The 16,425-nt window shown below is 36.9% G+C and overlaps 1 protein-coding gene across 7 annotated transcripts in view; it reads right to left on the bottom strand.

Moving 5' to 3' along the window:
• Window positions 1-16,425, bottom strand: part of ASPH (aspartate beta-hydroxylase) — a 201,467-nt gene that overhangs the window by 147,748 nt on the left and 37,294 nt on the right. For 2 of the 7 annotated variants that reach the window (XM_053661035.1, XM_037167446.2), the window contains exons 4-5: window positions 4,164-4,205; window positions 585-2,041 (exon numbers count right to left, since the gene is read on the bottom strand). The exons of the other annotated variants lie outside the window; for them this stretch is intronic. In XM_053661035.1, the coding sequence (XP_053517010.1) occupies window positions 1,686-2,041; window positions 4,164-4,205 (398 nt within the window). In that variant the 3' untranslated portion in view covers window positions 585-1,685. Of the gene's footprint in view, window positions 1-584; window positions 2,042-4,163; window positions 4,206-16,425 lie in introns of those variants that run through there. 7 annotated transcript variants of the gene reach the window in all.

Here is a 16,425-nt window from a genome sequence, read left to right as displayed (position 1 = left end):
ACATGAAGCCAGAGCCTCTGCGGTGGCCAAATGAATAAACCACACAACCCCCCTTTGGGTTTACTGTGTTCCTGTAATCTATAAAAACAACAAAATCCTGTCTAATCAACACACAACACTCCGAGTCACCACATTACAATTTCTTTGAGCCTCAATTTTTAAACAGGACAATAGGGTTGAATTAGGTACAGATATTAAATTGAATAATCTCTAGGATTTCCCCCTTGATGTGTAAATCTATTATGTCAGTTGAAATTTTTGTCAATTACGTGTTTGTGTTTGATTTTAAGCAGTAAAAACTGCTAGCATGTAAAAACATGCACAGTGCTTCTAGAAACATCTGCCCTTGATGCTTCTGCATTTCTGACATGAAGTCTCCTTAATCAGGTCAAAATACCTGCTTTTAAGATCTTCATAGAAAAAAAGTACATAATTTTTTAAAATAAAATCTTTGTGGCAGCCCTTTCCATTGTTAAAACAAATCAGGATGCCCTTAATGCAATAACTAAATCTCACCAGTAGTCAAAATTAGAGATTTAAGAACTCATGCAGAGAAGAGTACATGCCATTATTCGTAGAATGTATTCAAACTGAAATTTCTTTTTATTAAATGTTTTCTTAACTAATTTCTGACCTTTAGGTAGATGTCAAATTTGCAATTCCTTAGAAATGGTAAGCAATCATGATACAATCAAATACAAAAACCGTAATGGCATTCCAGCAAAGTAACTGACAAAACAGGTGCAATGAAATGAGAGCATATACGATTTTGAATAATTAAAGCCTTTCTATAACTATTCTGAGTCTGGAAAGATACAAATAAAAGTGTTATAAAATTGTCCTTCTGAATGAGAGATTCTTTTATTTACGACTGTATCCAAGTTCTCTGGACAGTGTATCTGGCACACAGTGTTTATCGGGGCAGGGCTGGTGGAGAAGGGAGAGGTAGCTGGGGAGGGCTAAGAAGTGAGGAGGGCTAAGAAGTGAGGCGGCCTGGTGAGATGGAGAGGGAGGGAAAGGGAGACGATGCAATGGGAGAGATGGGAGGAGAAGGGAAAGCTGGATCAATCTGGGAAGAGCTTGAAGAAAGGGCAGCCCCTAAGAGACCAGAGGGTGGGTGGCCAGAGCGTGGGGAGGGAGGAATGCAGGGATGTCACCTGAGCTTGAGGAGGTGACCTGGGAACAAAAATGGGGGTGAGGGGGGAGAGGGAAGCAGGAAGAAAAAGGCAGGAAGAAAGCCAAGAGCAAATAAAGAAAGATGGTAACTTCCTACCTACCTGAGTGTTCATCATACCTGAAAGTTATGTCGCTCTGCATATACATACTACTTAAAACCTTAATATTCCTATTCAGCTCCAGTAAAAGTATTCAATATATTAATAAGTTCATTACAATGTATATTATACATACACATTTATCTGGATACATGAACAATAAATTAATAAAAATAGAAAGTTATTACATCACGTTTTTATTACATATTTTTAAATCATCATGTTTTACATTTAGAAGCATTAGACAGTGTACTGAAACTTCAAGACTTTACTTGTTGAGCACCAATAAAGACATTCAATGGCTAACTTGCACATCTTCCCCAACCAGAGCAACACTACGTGTCCTACGCCCTTTAGCAGCAAAACCCGATGAGGACCATTACCATCTGCGGGGACCATGATGATGGAGCTTTAGTTCTTTCTTTTCTGGTTATTTCCCTTTGCTAAATGTGCCTGTTTGCTAGAACTCCTTCCATCCTTCCTGTCCTCTTTGTCTCTGGATATCACTTTACCAGGAACATCCTTTATATTTGTTGATTTTTTCCTATTTTCCTTGGCTTTAGAGCCTTTATCTAGTCCCGCTTTCTCCTTCTCTCTGTCCTTTTTAGTCTTTGAGGACTCCTTTCTGGATAGATCGGAAACAGCGATTTTCTTTTCCTTCCGGTCATCCTCTTTTTCTTTCTTCCCCTTTTTTCTCTCTTCACTCTTACTTTCCTTCCTCGACTCAAGCTTCTCCTTTTCCTTCTTCAGCTCTTCCTTCGTGGGTTCTTTAACATTTAAGTTATCCAATCAAAGAAAAAAATGTTTATTGAAAGAATCTCTTAATTCATAGGACAGAAGCTTAATGCAAAAGCATTGTCTGTTTTTAAATCTTTCCCCACACATAAAATGATCATTCAAAAAGTGACTTTATTATACAAGTTCGTTAAAGACAGATGCTAACCTCTATTAAGTATTGGCTATAAAAGAAATTCTAGAACCTAGGCAACATATTTTTCCAGCTTAAAATATAGTATAATTTGTCTTAGAACATAAGTTAACATGCAATATTATTCAAATGAGTGCACCCATAAAGTCAGTACTTTACTTTAACAACTCACATTTCACAACTGTAACAACATAATTAAAGGAACACCAGCAACATAAGAACAAATTTCCCATAACCTGCAAGTATTTGCACAAAGACAATTTAAAATTTTTTACCTCTAACAAAAAATTATGTTCTTAAAATATTTGTGCTTTTAAGCCTTAAAAACAATATAATGACAAATTAAATTCCATTTAATTTTTAATTAAGAAAAATACAATACCCATTGAGTATAAAAATTTAAACTCATTATCTGTAGTATCTAAAACGATAAGTAGAAGCTCTGTTCTGCTCACATTCAACATTAGGAAATCAGTATTCCTTTAAATATGTGTCCTGTTAATTTATGTAGAACCATTCAAGCCAAAATATATATGTTGTCCACGCTCATAGGAACGAAAGCAATTCAGTGGAATATACAGGCAATTCCAAATCTCATGTAAGACACTGCTCTGAACTTGCTTTATATAATGTTTAATAGTGCTGCTCGCTAAAGGTGTGAATTTCACCTTCTTGCTCTCTCACTAGGAAATCACGAGAAATAAAATATTTCTTTAACAAAATGTGGAAGATGTTTTTGCACACCAAAATCATGTAAAACCTACACAGCACAAAATGTAGTTCAATTCGTCCTGAAAAACCGCATTAAAATCTTGTAAAAATGCAGAGTAGCATCCACAAAGAATCAACCACCCAAGTCCTCGTTCTGCATCGGTGCTATTCACAGAGCAACTCAGATGACAAGACTGAACGAGCAGGAAGCCTGGGCCACGCTCTTCGGTCTTATTCTGTACACGAGTTTTAAAATATTAAATCTTTAATGTTTGGTGTGCCTCTCTAGATCAAAATGCAAAATTATACTTTATTGGCCACTATTTAGTAATAACTTATGTAAGAATAAAATGGTGAATATTGTTTTCTTCCCAGATATTATTCAGGTGAGATACAAAGTTAAAACATTAAAGCTTCCTAATCTTACAATTAAACTACAAATCACAAAACCCTGCAACTCACATAGTAAAAGTCTCACTTGTTAACGTTTCACCAAAAACATAAAAACAAACTACAAATATGACAAGCAGTTAAGCACAAAAGAACATTACATATTTATTTTTTTTAATAAAAACCATGCACTTCCCCAAGCCCCTCTCTGTGAAGGACATAAATATTTACATGTGAAAAAGAAAAACCAGAGGGATATAAAGTAAGCTGTAACAATGAGCTGTGAGCCTACACAGATCAGGTCACGGGCATAATCATTTTAAACAAGTCAAATATTAAACATGGCAAATTCTACACCAACATAACACAGTGCTAAAGATTATACACCTAAGTTCTTATTTTTCTGGAAACTGTTAAGTTTGCTCACACCAGCTTTTATCGTGCCCTAAGAAAGCTTCATCAGAGCTTTCGGAGAAATAAAACTAATCACTGGTGAATTCAACTTTTTTCCAACAGTAATTAAAAAAAATTCTAACTATGATTTTAAGTTGGATGGTAGGATGTATACATGTAAATTTATATATAGTGTAACAATATTACAATATTGCTATATATGTTCTTAATGTGAAGACTTACAAAGTTTGGTAATATGAAAAGAAAATTAGTATTATAGGCTTGAGGCAGAAAAAATTTTAATGAGGTCTTTGTAAAAGGACTTATGACCAAAGGTGCACCCCAAACCAAAAAGCAATAATGTTGAGCATTAGTAGCTGCATTTACATAACATATCTAGAAAATGTCATGCACTTTCAAGCATTCAACTTGGTTCACTCAAGGCTAATTTCAAAAACAGAAAATACCTTTGGCCTTAGTTTTTCTCTTGGCTACCCCACCAGGTCCTTCTGTTGGTATTTCAAGATGAAAATAGGTTATAAACAAAATATTAAGGTAAATAAAAATAAGTATTTATATAATAGTTAAAACGGATGTGTCTGTTAAACAAATTAAGTTACATTCATTATTTAAAAAAATACATTCCTTCAACACATATCACTTACATTGTTTTAGAACCATACTTTCACTGTAACAGAAAAATGCATTATAATGAGTCTATGATTTACCATATTTGCCATGTAAAATGCACACTTTTTTTGGCCAAATTTTTGCGGTAAAAATAAGATTGCACATTACACTATTTCCCATGCATAACGCGAATCAGACATGGGAATTAGTGCTAAAATTGTGGGTGCCCATTATACATGGGAGTGCATTATAAATGGCAAAATTAGTAGTCAACTTCCCAAGGTACCTCAGATGTGAAAGAACTGTTGGCTTTAGAAATGTGTAATTGTCACAGGAAATGGTGTTTCCCTTTCAGTGGTGCAATGACAGTCAGAGGACTTCCGCTCCTGATGCAGACCTTCAATTATAAGCACCAAGAGTGAAGGGACTTGGGGACTTTACTTCCCAACCCATCATCATTACCAACGCTCCAAAAAGGATAGCACATTTAACAGAATTTTAGTCTTCACTAATCATTGCTTCTTTCCACATACTTTCAAACTTTATTCAAAAATTGCTCAAGTAAGAAATACATGTTAGGTAGGTATATGTTTTTTACCCTTCATCTAAAAAGTTTGTAAGAGCTTTCTATTTCCTCTCTTTGCAAATGAAAGTAATGACTGTGGGATTACTTTCAACCCTCTAACAAATGTCAATACCACATGCCTCTCAGCACACTCTTACCCCACACAAGTTGTACTTAGCACCCCAGCCAGCTGATGTCCCCCTGGTCACATAAACACTTTGTTATACTTATGTATCAGCAAACTTTCCCAAGGGGCATTCCGAGTTGACAATCCATTTTCTAGGCTAGCAATCTTCAACCTTTTTCATCTCGTTGCACAGGTAAATTCTTGCAGCACACTGGCTGAAAATCGCTGGTGTCCACACATCAGGGTGGGAAGTAAGCATGGTGATTAGAGCTCATCTCCTGTGAGGCAGCACCATGTACGGTCTATCACTCTACATACAGCAAAGTCACAAGAAGTCCCCTAAAGCCCTTTGTCACTTATTCCTGCTGGAAGCTGCAGCAGCCACTCCCTCTGTTTCTCCAAACCACAATCACGCTCCCACTCCCAGTTTCCATCAAATGACATAGTCCATTGGAGAATGGTAATTCATTTGGGTTGAACTATCCCCATTAACCTTTGGGGGGGGAAGTATTAGTATGTCTTATCACTGACTGTATTTTTATTTTCGTATTTTTTAACAAGTTTGTTTTTTAATTTTTATTATATTTTTTCCATTACCATTTAGTCCCCTTATAGCCCCCTTCCCCTAGCACTGACTACACGGTTGTCTATGTCCACGAGTCCTTTTTTTCTTTTTGCTCAACCTCTCCAACCCCCACTCTCACCTTCTCCCCCTTAGCTCTCTATCTGTGAGTCTGTCTCTATTTTGCTCATTAGATCATTTTGTTCCTTAGATTCTACATTTGGGTGAAATCTTATGGTTCTTGTCTTTCTATGGCTCACTTATTTCACTTAACTTTTCCATGTGACTTTCTATACCTGTCAATTACTTAATATACATACACAATCATAACCAGTGTGTGATGACAATTATTGTTCCCATTTATAATGCCAACTTTTAAATATATGGGTATTATGGGTGGGAGAGGGTGTGCAGGGTGGATGGGAGTGAAGGGGGAAAATGGGACAACTGTAATTTAAATATATGGGTATTATTCAATGTACAAACTAAATCAGCATAAACCATTAAAATGCACTGTTAGTGATGCTAATGTCTCCTGACTCCTACAGGTTCTTGAAATGCAGCCCTGGATTTTTCTGTTAAAAAGCAGAAGATCAAAATTCAGATGATCCACCCTCTTCCCCCACTACAGTCAAAGGAGCTATACTGGTGAAAAGGCTTAAGTTAACTCTTTTATTAATAAGCTAAAATATCAGATTGGCATCAGACTAGTGAAACAGGAAAAATAATAAGTACTTAAAACTCTTGCAGTTTGGATATGAATCCTTAAGGTGGAACAAATCAACAATGTGCAATGCATTATATTCACATGTAAAATCCCAAAGTACCAATTTCAACTGCCTTTCCTAAACTTAAAGAGTATACGTAGTCAATAACTTTTCAGTGCTTTTGACATGACAAATACCGAGTCAACAATTTAAGCCACGATGATCATATTCAGTTTCTGGTAGAAACAGTAGAGGCATGAAAGGAAGCACAGCACTTGGAGAACTGGGACTTAATAGAGAAGCCCCTAAGTATGGGAGAAAAGAGAGGAAAGAAAATGCAGTTCTAAAAAGTAAAGGAGCAGTGTTAAGAAGGCATGAACAAAAGTTCAGAATGAGGACACTACTGAATTATTTAATCATTAAATACCCCATTAGGTTCTCCAGATTATAGAGGTACTATGGTGCCTCTTGTACAAGAAGTACAAGACGTAGCAGTCGCATTGCGGTGATGAGAAAACCAGAGGTGAGCAAAACCCAGGGTGCTAACAAGGGCCGCTCTTACCTCCTTAGAAGAAAAGTGATCATATGTGTATTTTCCTAAGATTCTCAGGGGGCACAAAAGGCATAGGGTTTTGAAGAATTTCATTTGTATGTACTGGAGGCTAAAGGAAGACAGAGGTTTGCCTAGTGAGGTATGCACTGAGCGAAAAGAAACTGAGTTAATGAGAAAGGGGGAAAATGATGAGGCCAGAAGGTGGAGCTGCAGACACAAGGGTAAATGCTGGGCTTTGGAAACCAGAAGATGCCACATCTGAAAAAAATGACCCACGAGGGAGGAAACAATGATTCAAAAAATAAGAGTAATTGCATGTCATACAGGGTAAAGAAGGAAAAATAATGGAACCTGAGCCAGGAGTGACTACCTAAGAAAGCAGAAAGCAAAATGACCTCTACAGGGGAAGGAAGACTCAAGAGCTGAAAAGTTTGGAATACTTACCAAGGAAAGTCCCCGTCACGGCAGTGAGCACCTCACAGAAGTTCAATTCAGGGACACTTACAATAGTTCTTTTTCCAACAACAGTGTGAAGTCCACTGGTGGAGGAGGGGTGAGTGGGGCAGGGTTAATGACAGCATGTAGAGGGGAAAAAATGACAAGTCTGGGGAAGCAGGGAAGTGGCCCCAGAGAAAAGCGCAGGGCATGCATGTAAGTCTTTGCTTGTATATAATTCCTAATTGTAGAGAGAATTAATTTCTTAGCACTTGAAACTATGGTTGATGCAGAGTGTCTTTACAATGTCAAAAACCAAGTGTACATCTATTTTTCCAGGAAGGAAAAAAGAGAACAATTCCATCAAACAATAAAATCCATGATAATGCAATAACTCCCTACAATAGTTTCCAAGTAATATGGAGAAAATTATATCAATTAGAGACTGACAAGGAAGCATATTTGGTACTCTGCAATCCATGTAGAAAAGAGTTATTTTATTGCTAGAATACATTCCAATTGCAGGCAGTCATCAAAGAAGCACTAGGATGTGGTTACAGTCAAGGAGAGCGGCAAAAAATAAACCACCACTGTGTTGCTTACTTCCTTTTTGTCTGTGTGTTTATTCTGGTGGTTTCTAAGTGACTATTGTTAATGGCTGTGTTGACTGGGAATTCTCATGCAGAAATTTGAAAACAGCAGGTCTAATATTATTTCCTTAGAACATGAAGCAGTTGCCTAAAGGTAATAATGTTATTTTGACAACGGCCTCAGAGCCACATATTCCCCCACATTTTCAAAATGAAATGCTCTGGATGAAATTAAAATGCCCGATCACTAAGCCAATGCTTGGACCTGGGGTCCCACCACATGCAACAGACATGATTTTCGAAGACTGGTTCCATTACACAAGCCCAAGTAGCCACTGCCAATTTTCAGAGTTGGCCACAGGATGGGTAGGCTGGGTATCACTTTATACTTAGGTCATTTCAGTCTCTCCCATAGTCCCTGGTCAGACCTGTGGGCCTCAGTTTCTTATCTTCTTACCTTTCATAGTAAAACATCATAGTTTATTTTGATATTGACTAAAGATAGCAAAAAGAGGGCCCACCACCTACACAGAAGTACTGTGAACTAGGCAGACTGCTGCTCTGAAAGGAACGTCTAGTTTTGGTAAAATGCATGTCAGGATACTACTACCTCTTTACATTTTTAAACAGATAGTGTATGTATGTTATCACAGACATTTGGGGCAAGGGCAAAGGAAGTGCTTAAACCTTCCAGCCTTCTATGATAAGTAGAGGAGGGAGGATAAGAACTTAACAGAACTGAAAGACTAGATTTAGGAAGAGATTACACTAGGGTTTGACTGAAGATAAAATGCAGATTCAAATTACAAATGAAATATCCAGGGAAGATCACCTAAGACCTCTGTTAGCATTCGTCGGTTTACTGTATGAAGTTCGAAATTCATTTCTCTTCAAAAATTATGTCCAGTAATTGTTTCACTAATTTAAGATGGCTTTAAAAACAAAAAAAGAAATGTCGCAGTGTCCCTATATGCAGTGGGTGGGTGGCTTCTGAGGTTCTCACTCACCGGGACTGCATTGTCTGTTAGGCTCAGCTTCGAAGAGAGATTCAATGAAACCTAAGACCTGGGTCCTAAGTCTTTGATACCTATTCCTCTGTGTTATGTGGTTATCTCAACAAATAACCAAGGCAGAGAATTCTGCATAGTGTTTCATCAATCAACTTGTGATAATAAAGTCCGAGTCACTGAATTTCATTCAAGTGCTCCAAATATACACCGTGATCAAAGAAAGTTCCGTAGCCCAAATCAAAGAAATGTCTTACTTTGTTTTATAGATCAGAATCTTATATAGAAAGGATCACTGAGTATCAATCCCCCAACAGGTATAACTGCCAACTGCACAAATCAACAATAATTGTCTATGCCTATATCTGCTTCTGCTAATTCTCCAAAGTTATAAACATCAGGATGGACAAGGAAACATTTTGTTCAGTTTAGCTAACTATCAAGAAAAACAAACCATAATTCAAGCAGAAAAAAAGTTTTTCTTACATGTTTGAATATAGCTCTATAGGACAGGGAGGTAGTGATAGGGGAACTCAAGAGTTGAAAATCTTTTAGCTTTAAGTTATAGTTAATAGGCTTATTAATTAATGTATATGAAAAGCTATTGTTCCAGGAAGTGGAAGTATGACCCCCCTGCCTCCAGGAGACCCACGAGCAATTCAACCTGGGGAAACAGATAAAGAAAGGATGCTAGGAAAACTGCCAGACTGCAGCTTTTATCTGATTAACCTTTTCTCTGAACGCCAAACCCCTTACCCAGACTTTTCTTCTCCAAAAAAGGTCAGTTTGAGATGAGAGGTTAGGCAGTCCCTATAACCCGCCATCTTATCAGGTCACCAGCCATCTGAATAAAGCACCCATAAAGATTCAGTCCTTGTCTCCACTTATCGGTTCTGGTAGTGACAGGCAGTGCAAACACCAACTTTTCCAGGTTCAGTAGTTTCCAGAATAAAAGATGGAGCACAAGATGAAAAGACTGGCTCCCCCATCATTCCACTAGGTCCCTGGCTCTGCATGAGTTTCACAGGCAGCCAGAGGGCACCAAGGCCTGAGAAATTAAATAAATAGGTAAATAAGATAAGCACATAAAAGGTGCTTTTCCAACCAACTTACACACCATCACTGATGTCCCAGGAAAAGACAGGGCTGAAAACAGCTAATGTGCAGAAAGTAAATCCCCAGAGTGCCAAGTCCTTGTTTTTGCACCAAACTCTGGAAAACTCAGTGCCTTTCAGCTAGACAACTGGCCAAGCGTGGGAAGACACAGAAGGGCATCTCTGAGTCGGACACACCCTACATCTGCTCACAGAGCATACTCCTCAAAGTCCCTGTGGTTGTTCAAAACGGAAACACAGAGGGGCTAGAGTACAGCTCTAAATTCTGTAACTATAAATAAATATTCAAATGTACAAAACACAATTTTGCCTTTTAAAGTAAATTTCTCAGTTTAAGCTAGAAAAATATATGATGAAACAGAACATTATACAATAAATCCCTAGAACATTCAGAATTATAGCATATATAATAAATAAAATTTAAGTGGGATAATTTCGTTCAGCTTCAACATACTCTATACCAGTTTGTAAACAACTATTTTCTCTCACCAAAACAAGCCATAGGCACAAGTTGAAGGAAGTCACAGAAGTCAGGGGTTCAGCAGCTACTCGGGCTTTACCTTCCTGTGAGTCTTTTCCAAAGGGCTGATTAAAGGGGGCACTAAATGAATGGTAAATTATGATCTCCCCTACTTTCCACTAACAAAAATAATGCATAATTAATTTCTGTACATAAAATGTATTAGTATCATGACAAAAAGAGCCCGTTGAGAAATTAATGATTCCAAACAGTTTTAAACACACAATTTTAATTGTTTACTTCTTATAATCTAATCAAACATCTTCTAGAGGTTAGTAGTAATGAAGCATTAAGAAATGAAAATGATTTAAAAAAATACATATCAGACATTTGGCTAAGTGAATTTCATTAAGAGCGTAACCTAAGAGTGCTTTTGAATTTAAACATAATGTGCTTTGGTATTTCATGGTACTTAAATTCAAAGGGAAAATGCATTAATTTTGGGCAAAAACTGCATCAATTTTCAGAAAGAATATTACCAAATCATACTCATTTGTTCCTGAATATTAACATTCTAACATCACAAGCTTTCCACTGTCAGAAACATTAACAGAATAAAACATATTCCTTGAATCATTAGGAAAGACAAACTAGGGTTTTAACAACCATTTAAGCTTTAAAAGAGCACTATCAACATACAACTGGTGTATTCACTTCCAAAAATAACTGCAAAAGAATGCCTTTTTTTTTTAAAGAAAAAAAATGAGACCAGCAAATTGGACAGTGTTTCTTGCCATGTGCAAGAGAAGAGGAGGCCAATGTGCTCCCTGTATTCTCATTGGAGAGCTGCTTTCAGGCTGTCACTTAGCCTACTAACAAACAAACTAACCTGAAAAAATGAGTGAATAATCCAGCTATGGAAAAATTTTGATTAAATATAAAGAATAAACTTTTGAAAAGCAGAAATTATTAAATAATTTTAATGATTTTAAATAAAATCCGTAAAATGAAAACCTAAAAAAAAATTTTAAGCTCTAGGAGCCCCAGCTGGTGTAGCTAGGTAGACTGAGTGTGGGCCTGGGAACCAAAGGATCGCGGTTCAATTTCCATTGGGGCACATGCCTGGGTTGCAGGCCAATTCCCGGCAGGGGACGCACGAGAGGCAACCATACATTGATATTTCTCTCCCTCTCTCCTTCCCTTACCCTCTAAAGATAAATAAATAAAAAATCTTTTAAAAATTACTTAATAAATAAATAAATAATTTTTAAGCTCTAGGAAGAACCAAAGTTAAGTTTTAATCTCAGAGATATGAAAACATGAAACAAACACAATGTAATGGTTACATGTCTCAAAAGTGTAAATGTAAGAACACAGCAGAATAAGTCTTTGTCTTTAAAAAAATAAATAAATAAAAATAAAAATAAAAGCATGAAACACCGCTCCCTAAAAGGGTAGAAGAGACCAAAGGTCTTAGATCTTTTTGCTTTCAAGCTGTGAAGAGCTCTGAGGGAGGAAATGCATAAACTCTAATTTTAAACAATGCATGTTACATATGGCTAATACAATTGCTTTCAATATTATTCAAGTAAGCTAATTTTAAATGAAGAGATTCAAAGATGTTTTTAAGGCATTGTAATGGCAAAAAGTATTCCACTAAAAAGCATTACCACTTTAGTAAATTTAAGTTATAAATCTAAAATTCATATTATACCTAAGCTAAAGTTGATAGCTAGTTAATAAGATAATACAAAAAAATGGAAAAAGACTTACTTAGGATGAATAATTTTAATATGTACATTATTTAAGATACATATTCACATTTTCCTTCTTGTATAATATGCCTTTTTAAAAAAATATACAAATTACTTTCTCTGAATGCATATTTGGAAAGGAAATAGAAAATAACTTTGCTTCCATAGACAGAAATATTCAGACTTACTGAATACAGTAACTTAACTACCCTAAGGCAAAAACATGGAGTAGAAGCACCATTAATACAGAATTTTACGCTAAAGTTGGCATTAACCTATGTGACAAATCAGTTAAACAAATTACAATTTTAAAAATCAGGTGTCTTAAGAACAATCATTTTACACATCAGTCATGTTAAAGAGCAAAAGAGAAGCATTTATTTATGAATCATGCTAGAAATATGCTGATAATCAAGTCCATCATAATCATCTTAATTAATAGTGTGTTAGAAAGACAAGCATCAAAGGTTAATCACAAAACAACTCACTATTAAGTTTCTAGATTTAGTTCTGTGAATACATAAGTCGAAACAGAACGATACAGAAACCAATTATACCACCAAGAACATCATTGTCAATGTGCTTCGCAGACAAGTACAGGAACGAGGAACGCCACTTTCTTCACTGGAAGTGGGGGCGTGAAGCAAGGGACTAGCTAGGAGCTGTACTTTGGGAAAAGATCACATGGTTGCTTTGTATTGTTTGACCACGGCTACCCCACCGCATGTTAAGCCCTGGGTGAGCAAAGGAAAGAAAGGAAAAGGAGAGTGCTTCGGGTTTTCGTAAGCCAATGACTTCGATCCCTGAATCAAAGTTACTGGTTATGTAAATCCAAAATGACACAAGTCTTTCCCTGAACCCCTTCGTTCTGTGACGTACCATCAACACCATCTGTGGTTTCGCTTTCTTCTTCTTCTTCTTCTAGCATTTCAAAGGGAGTCATTATATCATAGAGAAATGAGAGGAAACCATAAAACCAATCTGAACTTTCCTCTGCTAAAATATTAAGGACTTCCTCAAGAGAATCAATATTTTCATTACTGCCATCTTTGGTCAGGCCTACATAAGAATAAAGGAAGAGAGAGAGAGAAAACAAGGAGAGCAGTTAGGTGGAAAAAGCAGCAGAGCAAGACTGGTCTCAAAAAGGATGTGCATCACGGTCACAGAGGTTTACAGAAAAGATATTTTGGAGAATAAAGGAATCAATTAAGATGCACACCGTACAATCAACTCAATCGCGTGGCCTAAAAGAAAGGCACAACTTAACCAATGCTCGCCTTTCCTGCCAGCCCCTGCCGGGGTTTGTGTTTCTCTCATCAGAGAATGTAGAGCTGTAAATACAAAACTCCATCAGCCAACACTGACTGACCACAGTCACCAGGAAGACTGAATCATAGCAGCATGTGGGCCAAAAGGGAGGTACTCTGAACCCCCAGATATGCTCATTTACCCAGCAGAGATCGCGGAGAGTTGATTCTACGAACATTCGCAAAGCTCCATGCATATTTCTCGAAGACAGAAAGGTGCGTTTCCTCAAACGTTTCCCCTTAGGGTCTGGAGTTAACTTGAGAAACTCTGAAATTACTGGATTACTCTTCATGGCCTCCACAGATGAGTATAAATGCTCTCAAACTGTGTCTGACTCAGATAATTCATTCATACTTTAACAATATGGTAGCTCTATAATTTTCTGGCTACGAACAGTCCTTTAGTGTTGGCCAATAATAAAAGTCACTTATTAATAATAGTTCACTCTGCCTATCAATATGAAATTTGATCAGGGCCTTGGCCAGTTATTTGCAATAAGAACTTTCCAAACTTCTGTCCCCATTAGCCCAAGAAATGAGCTGCTACTGCGAAGACCCCAGACTCCTGTTTGGAAGTCTCAGTCCCCAAACAGGCCCCGTGATGGAAAGAAAGCACAGCAATAGTGTTTTTATCATCCATTTTTTGTTTGTTTACTAATTCTTTTGCCTGTGAAGAGCTGACACTGGATAGGAAAGGTCTCTCAACTCCAAGGTCACCAATACCGCCAACCTCTAGATAGCAAGGTCTATAACTTTGAGGAGGGGAAAATGGGGTGTAGGGTTCTGGCTGTAAAAAATGTAAACATCTGTAATGTTAGAAGTAAAACTATAATGACCTAGTTTAGTATTTCAGGCTTTGATGACACAGAATTTCTCCATGTAGCATAACTACCAGCAATGAAGATTGACAGGTAAGAAATAATAATAGTAAAATAAAAAGTATAAATATTAAACATTGTAGTGAATTTCCCCCACTTTAACCCATAGAAGAGCCATATGTGCCATTTTTCATTTATTTGGGGAAGAGGAGGCCACACATTGCAGTTACCGTGTTTAAATTATTTTTGACAAACCCAGGATGTTTTTTTACTGAAGTCAACAGCTGACAATTGCTATGGACAGAAGTTTGTGTTCCCATATAGGTCTCTGTGGAAACAGTGTTTCCTCCTCCCACTACAGCCGTGTATTTACAATAGACATTTTTTCTTTCCAATTTCCCAATAGAAGCACTTCCGAGTTAAAAATATAAAATATAAAACTTGAGCACCCTTTACTGTGAAAGGCTAAATTGTATGACCAATATGCAAAAGCATTTAAACAAAACTATTTTACCCAATAATGCAACTTTCCTGTGATTCTTAAGACAACAGTACTGAGGAAGTTCTGGGTATACAACTCCTTAACCTCTACGAGGAGGCCCAAACCAAAGAGCAGGGTATGAATGCCTTTGAATGGGCAATATCCAGTCCTTTCCTCCCCCCAGCTCACTCACACATCCCTTGTAGTGTATAAATGTTTACCAAGGTGTCCTTTTTGTTCTCTGGCCATGCCTGTGTGGTACCCACTAGGCGCTGGTCCAGGATGAGGGGTCAATCATGTAAGCTTTTAGTGGTATTACTCTAAGAATATGTTACTCTTAACATTTAGTCCTGGAATCAATTTACTATCAGTTTCATTTGGTAAACAAGTTGTCAGAGAGTACATTTTCAAACAAAGTAGTTTTCAATTATCCAAACCAAAGTCATACTTTATTTTAGAAAATTTGGCCCCAGAAGTAGGAAGCTATGTAAACTAGAATAGGCTTAAAATATTGCCAAAGTATATCTTAAGGGTCATTGCCAGAAACAAGGAAATAATAAAATGAATGATGGCTACTGGCCTTGATTTACTTAGACTTATTTCACTATTTCTTTCTATTTCACAAGAAACAATAAACTGTAAAATGTGAAATCAATGTAAACATCAATGTGTACATTTCCTCAAATTGATAAGATTTAAATGTTTGCAGATTTAAGAATGCAGGAATACTTATAAAAGAAATGCCAAAACTATTAAAGTTTAACAGTCTCAACTATTACCACTCCTACCATGCCAAGCTGTCCCCTAATCTCCAACTTCCTACTTTCTGGACACCCTATGCTTTAAGTCCAAAACCCTGGCCTGTGAGCTGTCCCTCCAATGAGGATGCGCTCAGGAAGGTGGGCTTCTTTTTGGGTGTATGCTCATTGAATTTGCTCCCTCCCATAACCTCTCCCTGAACACACAGGGCCCATCAGTATCTCTGTACCCCAGGAATTTCATCAAGCTTTCTTTGCAATTACCTGCTAGTAATCGAGGCACCACTAAACTACAATAACTTCATCAACTAAGAAAGAACTTGAGTCATAAAATTCAATTCTGGTCAAGACTGCATTTCATGCAGAGAATTCAAACACCAGAACAATAAGGTCATAGGACATAAGGGAGCCGAACAGCTCACCTATAGTGTGTTTTATCTTCACTGAAGCCACACACCAACTGTGAATTACACATATAAATGGTGAAACTGTTTACCTGAGCTTTTGTGCACTGAGTAGTTAAACTGTGAAAATTAACTGAGATTCACCAAATTTAATGACACCTCCAAATATATACTGCTTATAAAAAAAAAACAAGTTATGATTCGCCCACACCAGGTGTGTCTACCTACCTGCAAATGGCAATGTTCTAACTTACAATTAGTTAGCCTGTGAATGGTTGATTAAAGGGAATCAACTCTTGAAATCTAAATGTAACACTAAAAATCAAGTTATTAATACCAGCTTGCTATACAAATTAGCGTTTTATTTTAAAAGAGATTTAATTTTAATAGTTGACATTTCTTATCTGACAGACCAAATAATTGATTTAAAGCCAATAAAATCAGTAACACAGAAAT

The sequence above is a fragment of the Artibeus jamaicensis genome, unplaced genomic scaffold (assembly GCF_021234435.1).
Source record: "Artibeus jamaicensis isolate MK-2021 breed Jamaican fruit bat unplaced genomic scaffold, CSHL_Jam_final scaffold_916, whole genome shotgun sequence".
Taxonomy (NCBI): Eukaryota; Metazoa; Chordata; class Mammalia; order Chiroptera; family Phyllostomidae; genus Artibeus; species Artibeus jamaicensis.
Note: the sequence above shows the minus strand (reverse complement) of the source record. Positions and strands in the feature narration are given on the sequence as shown.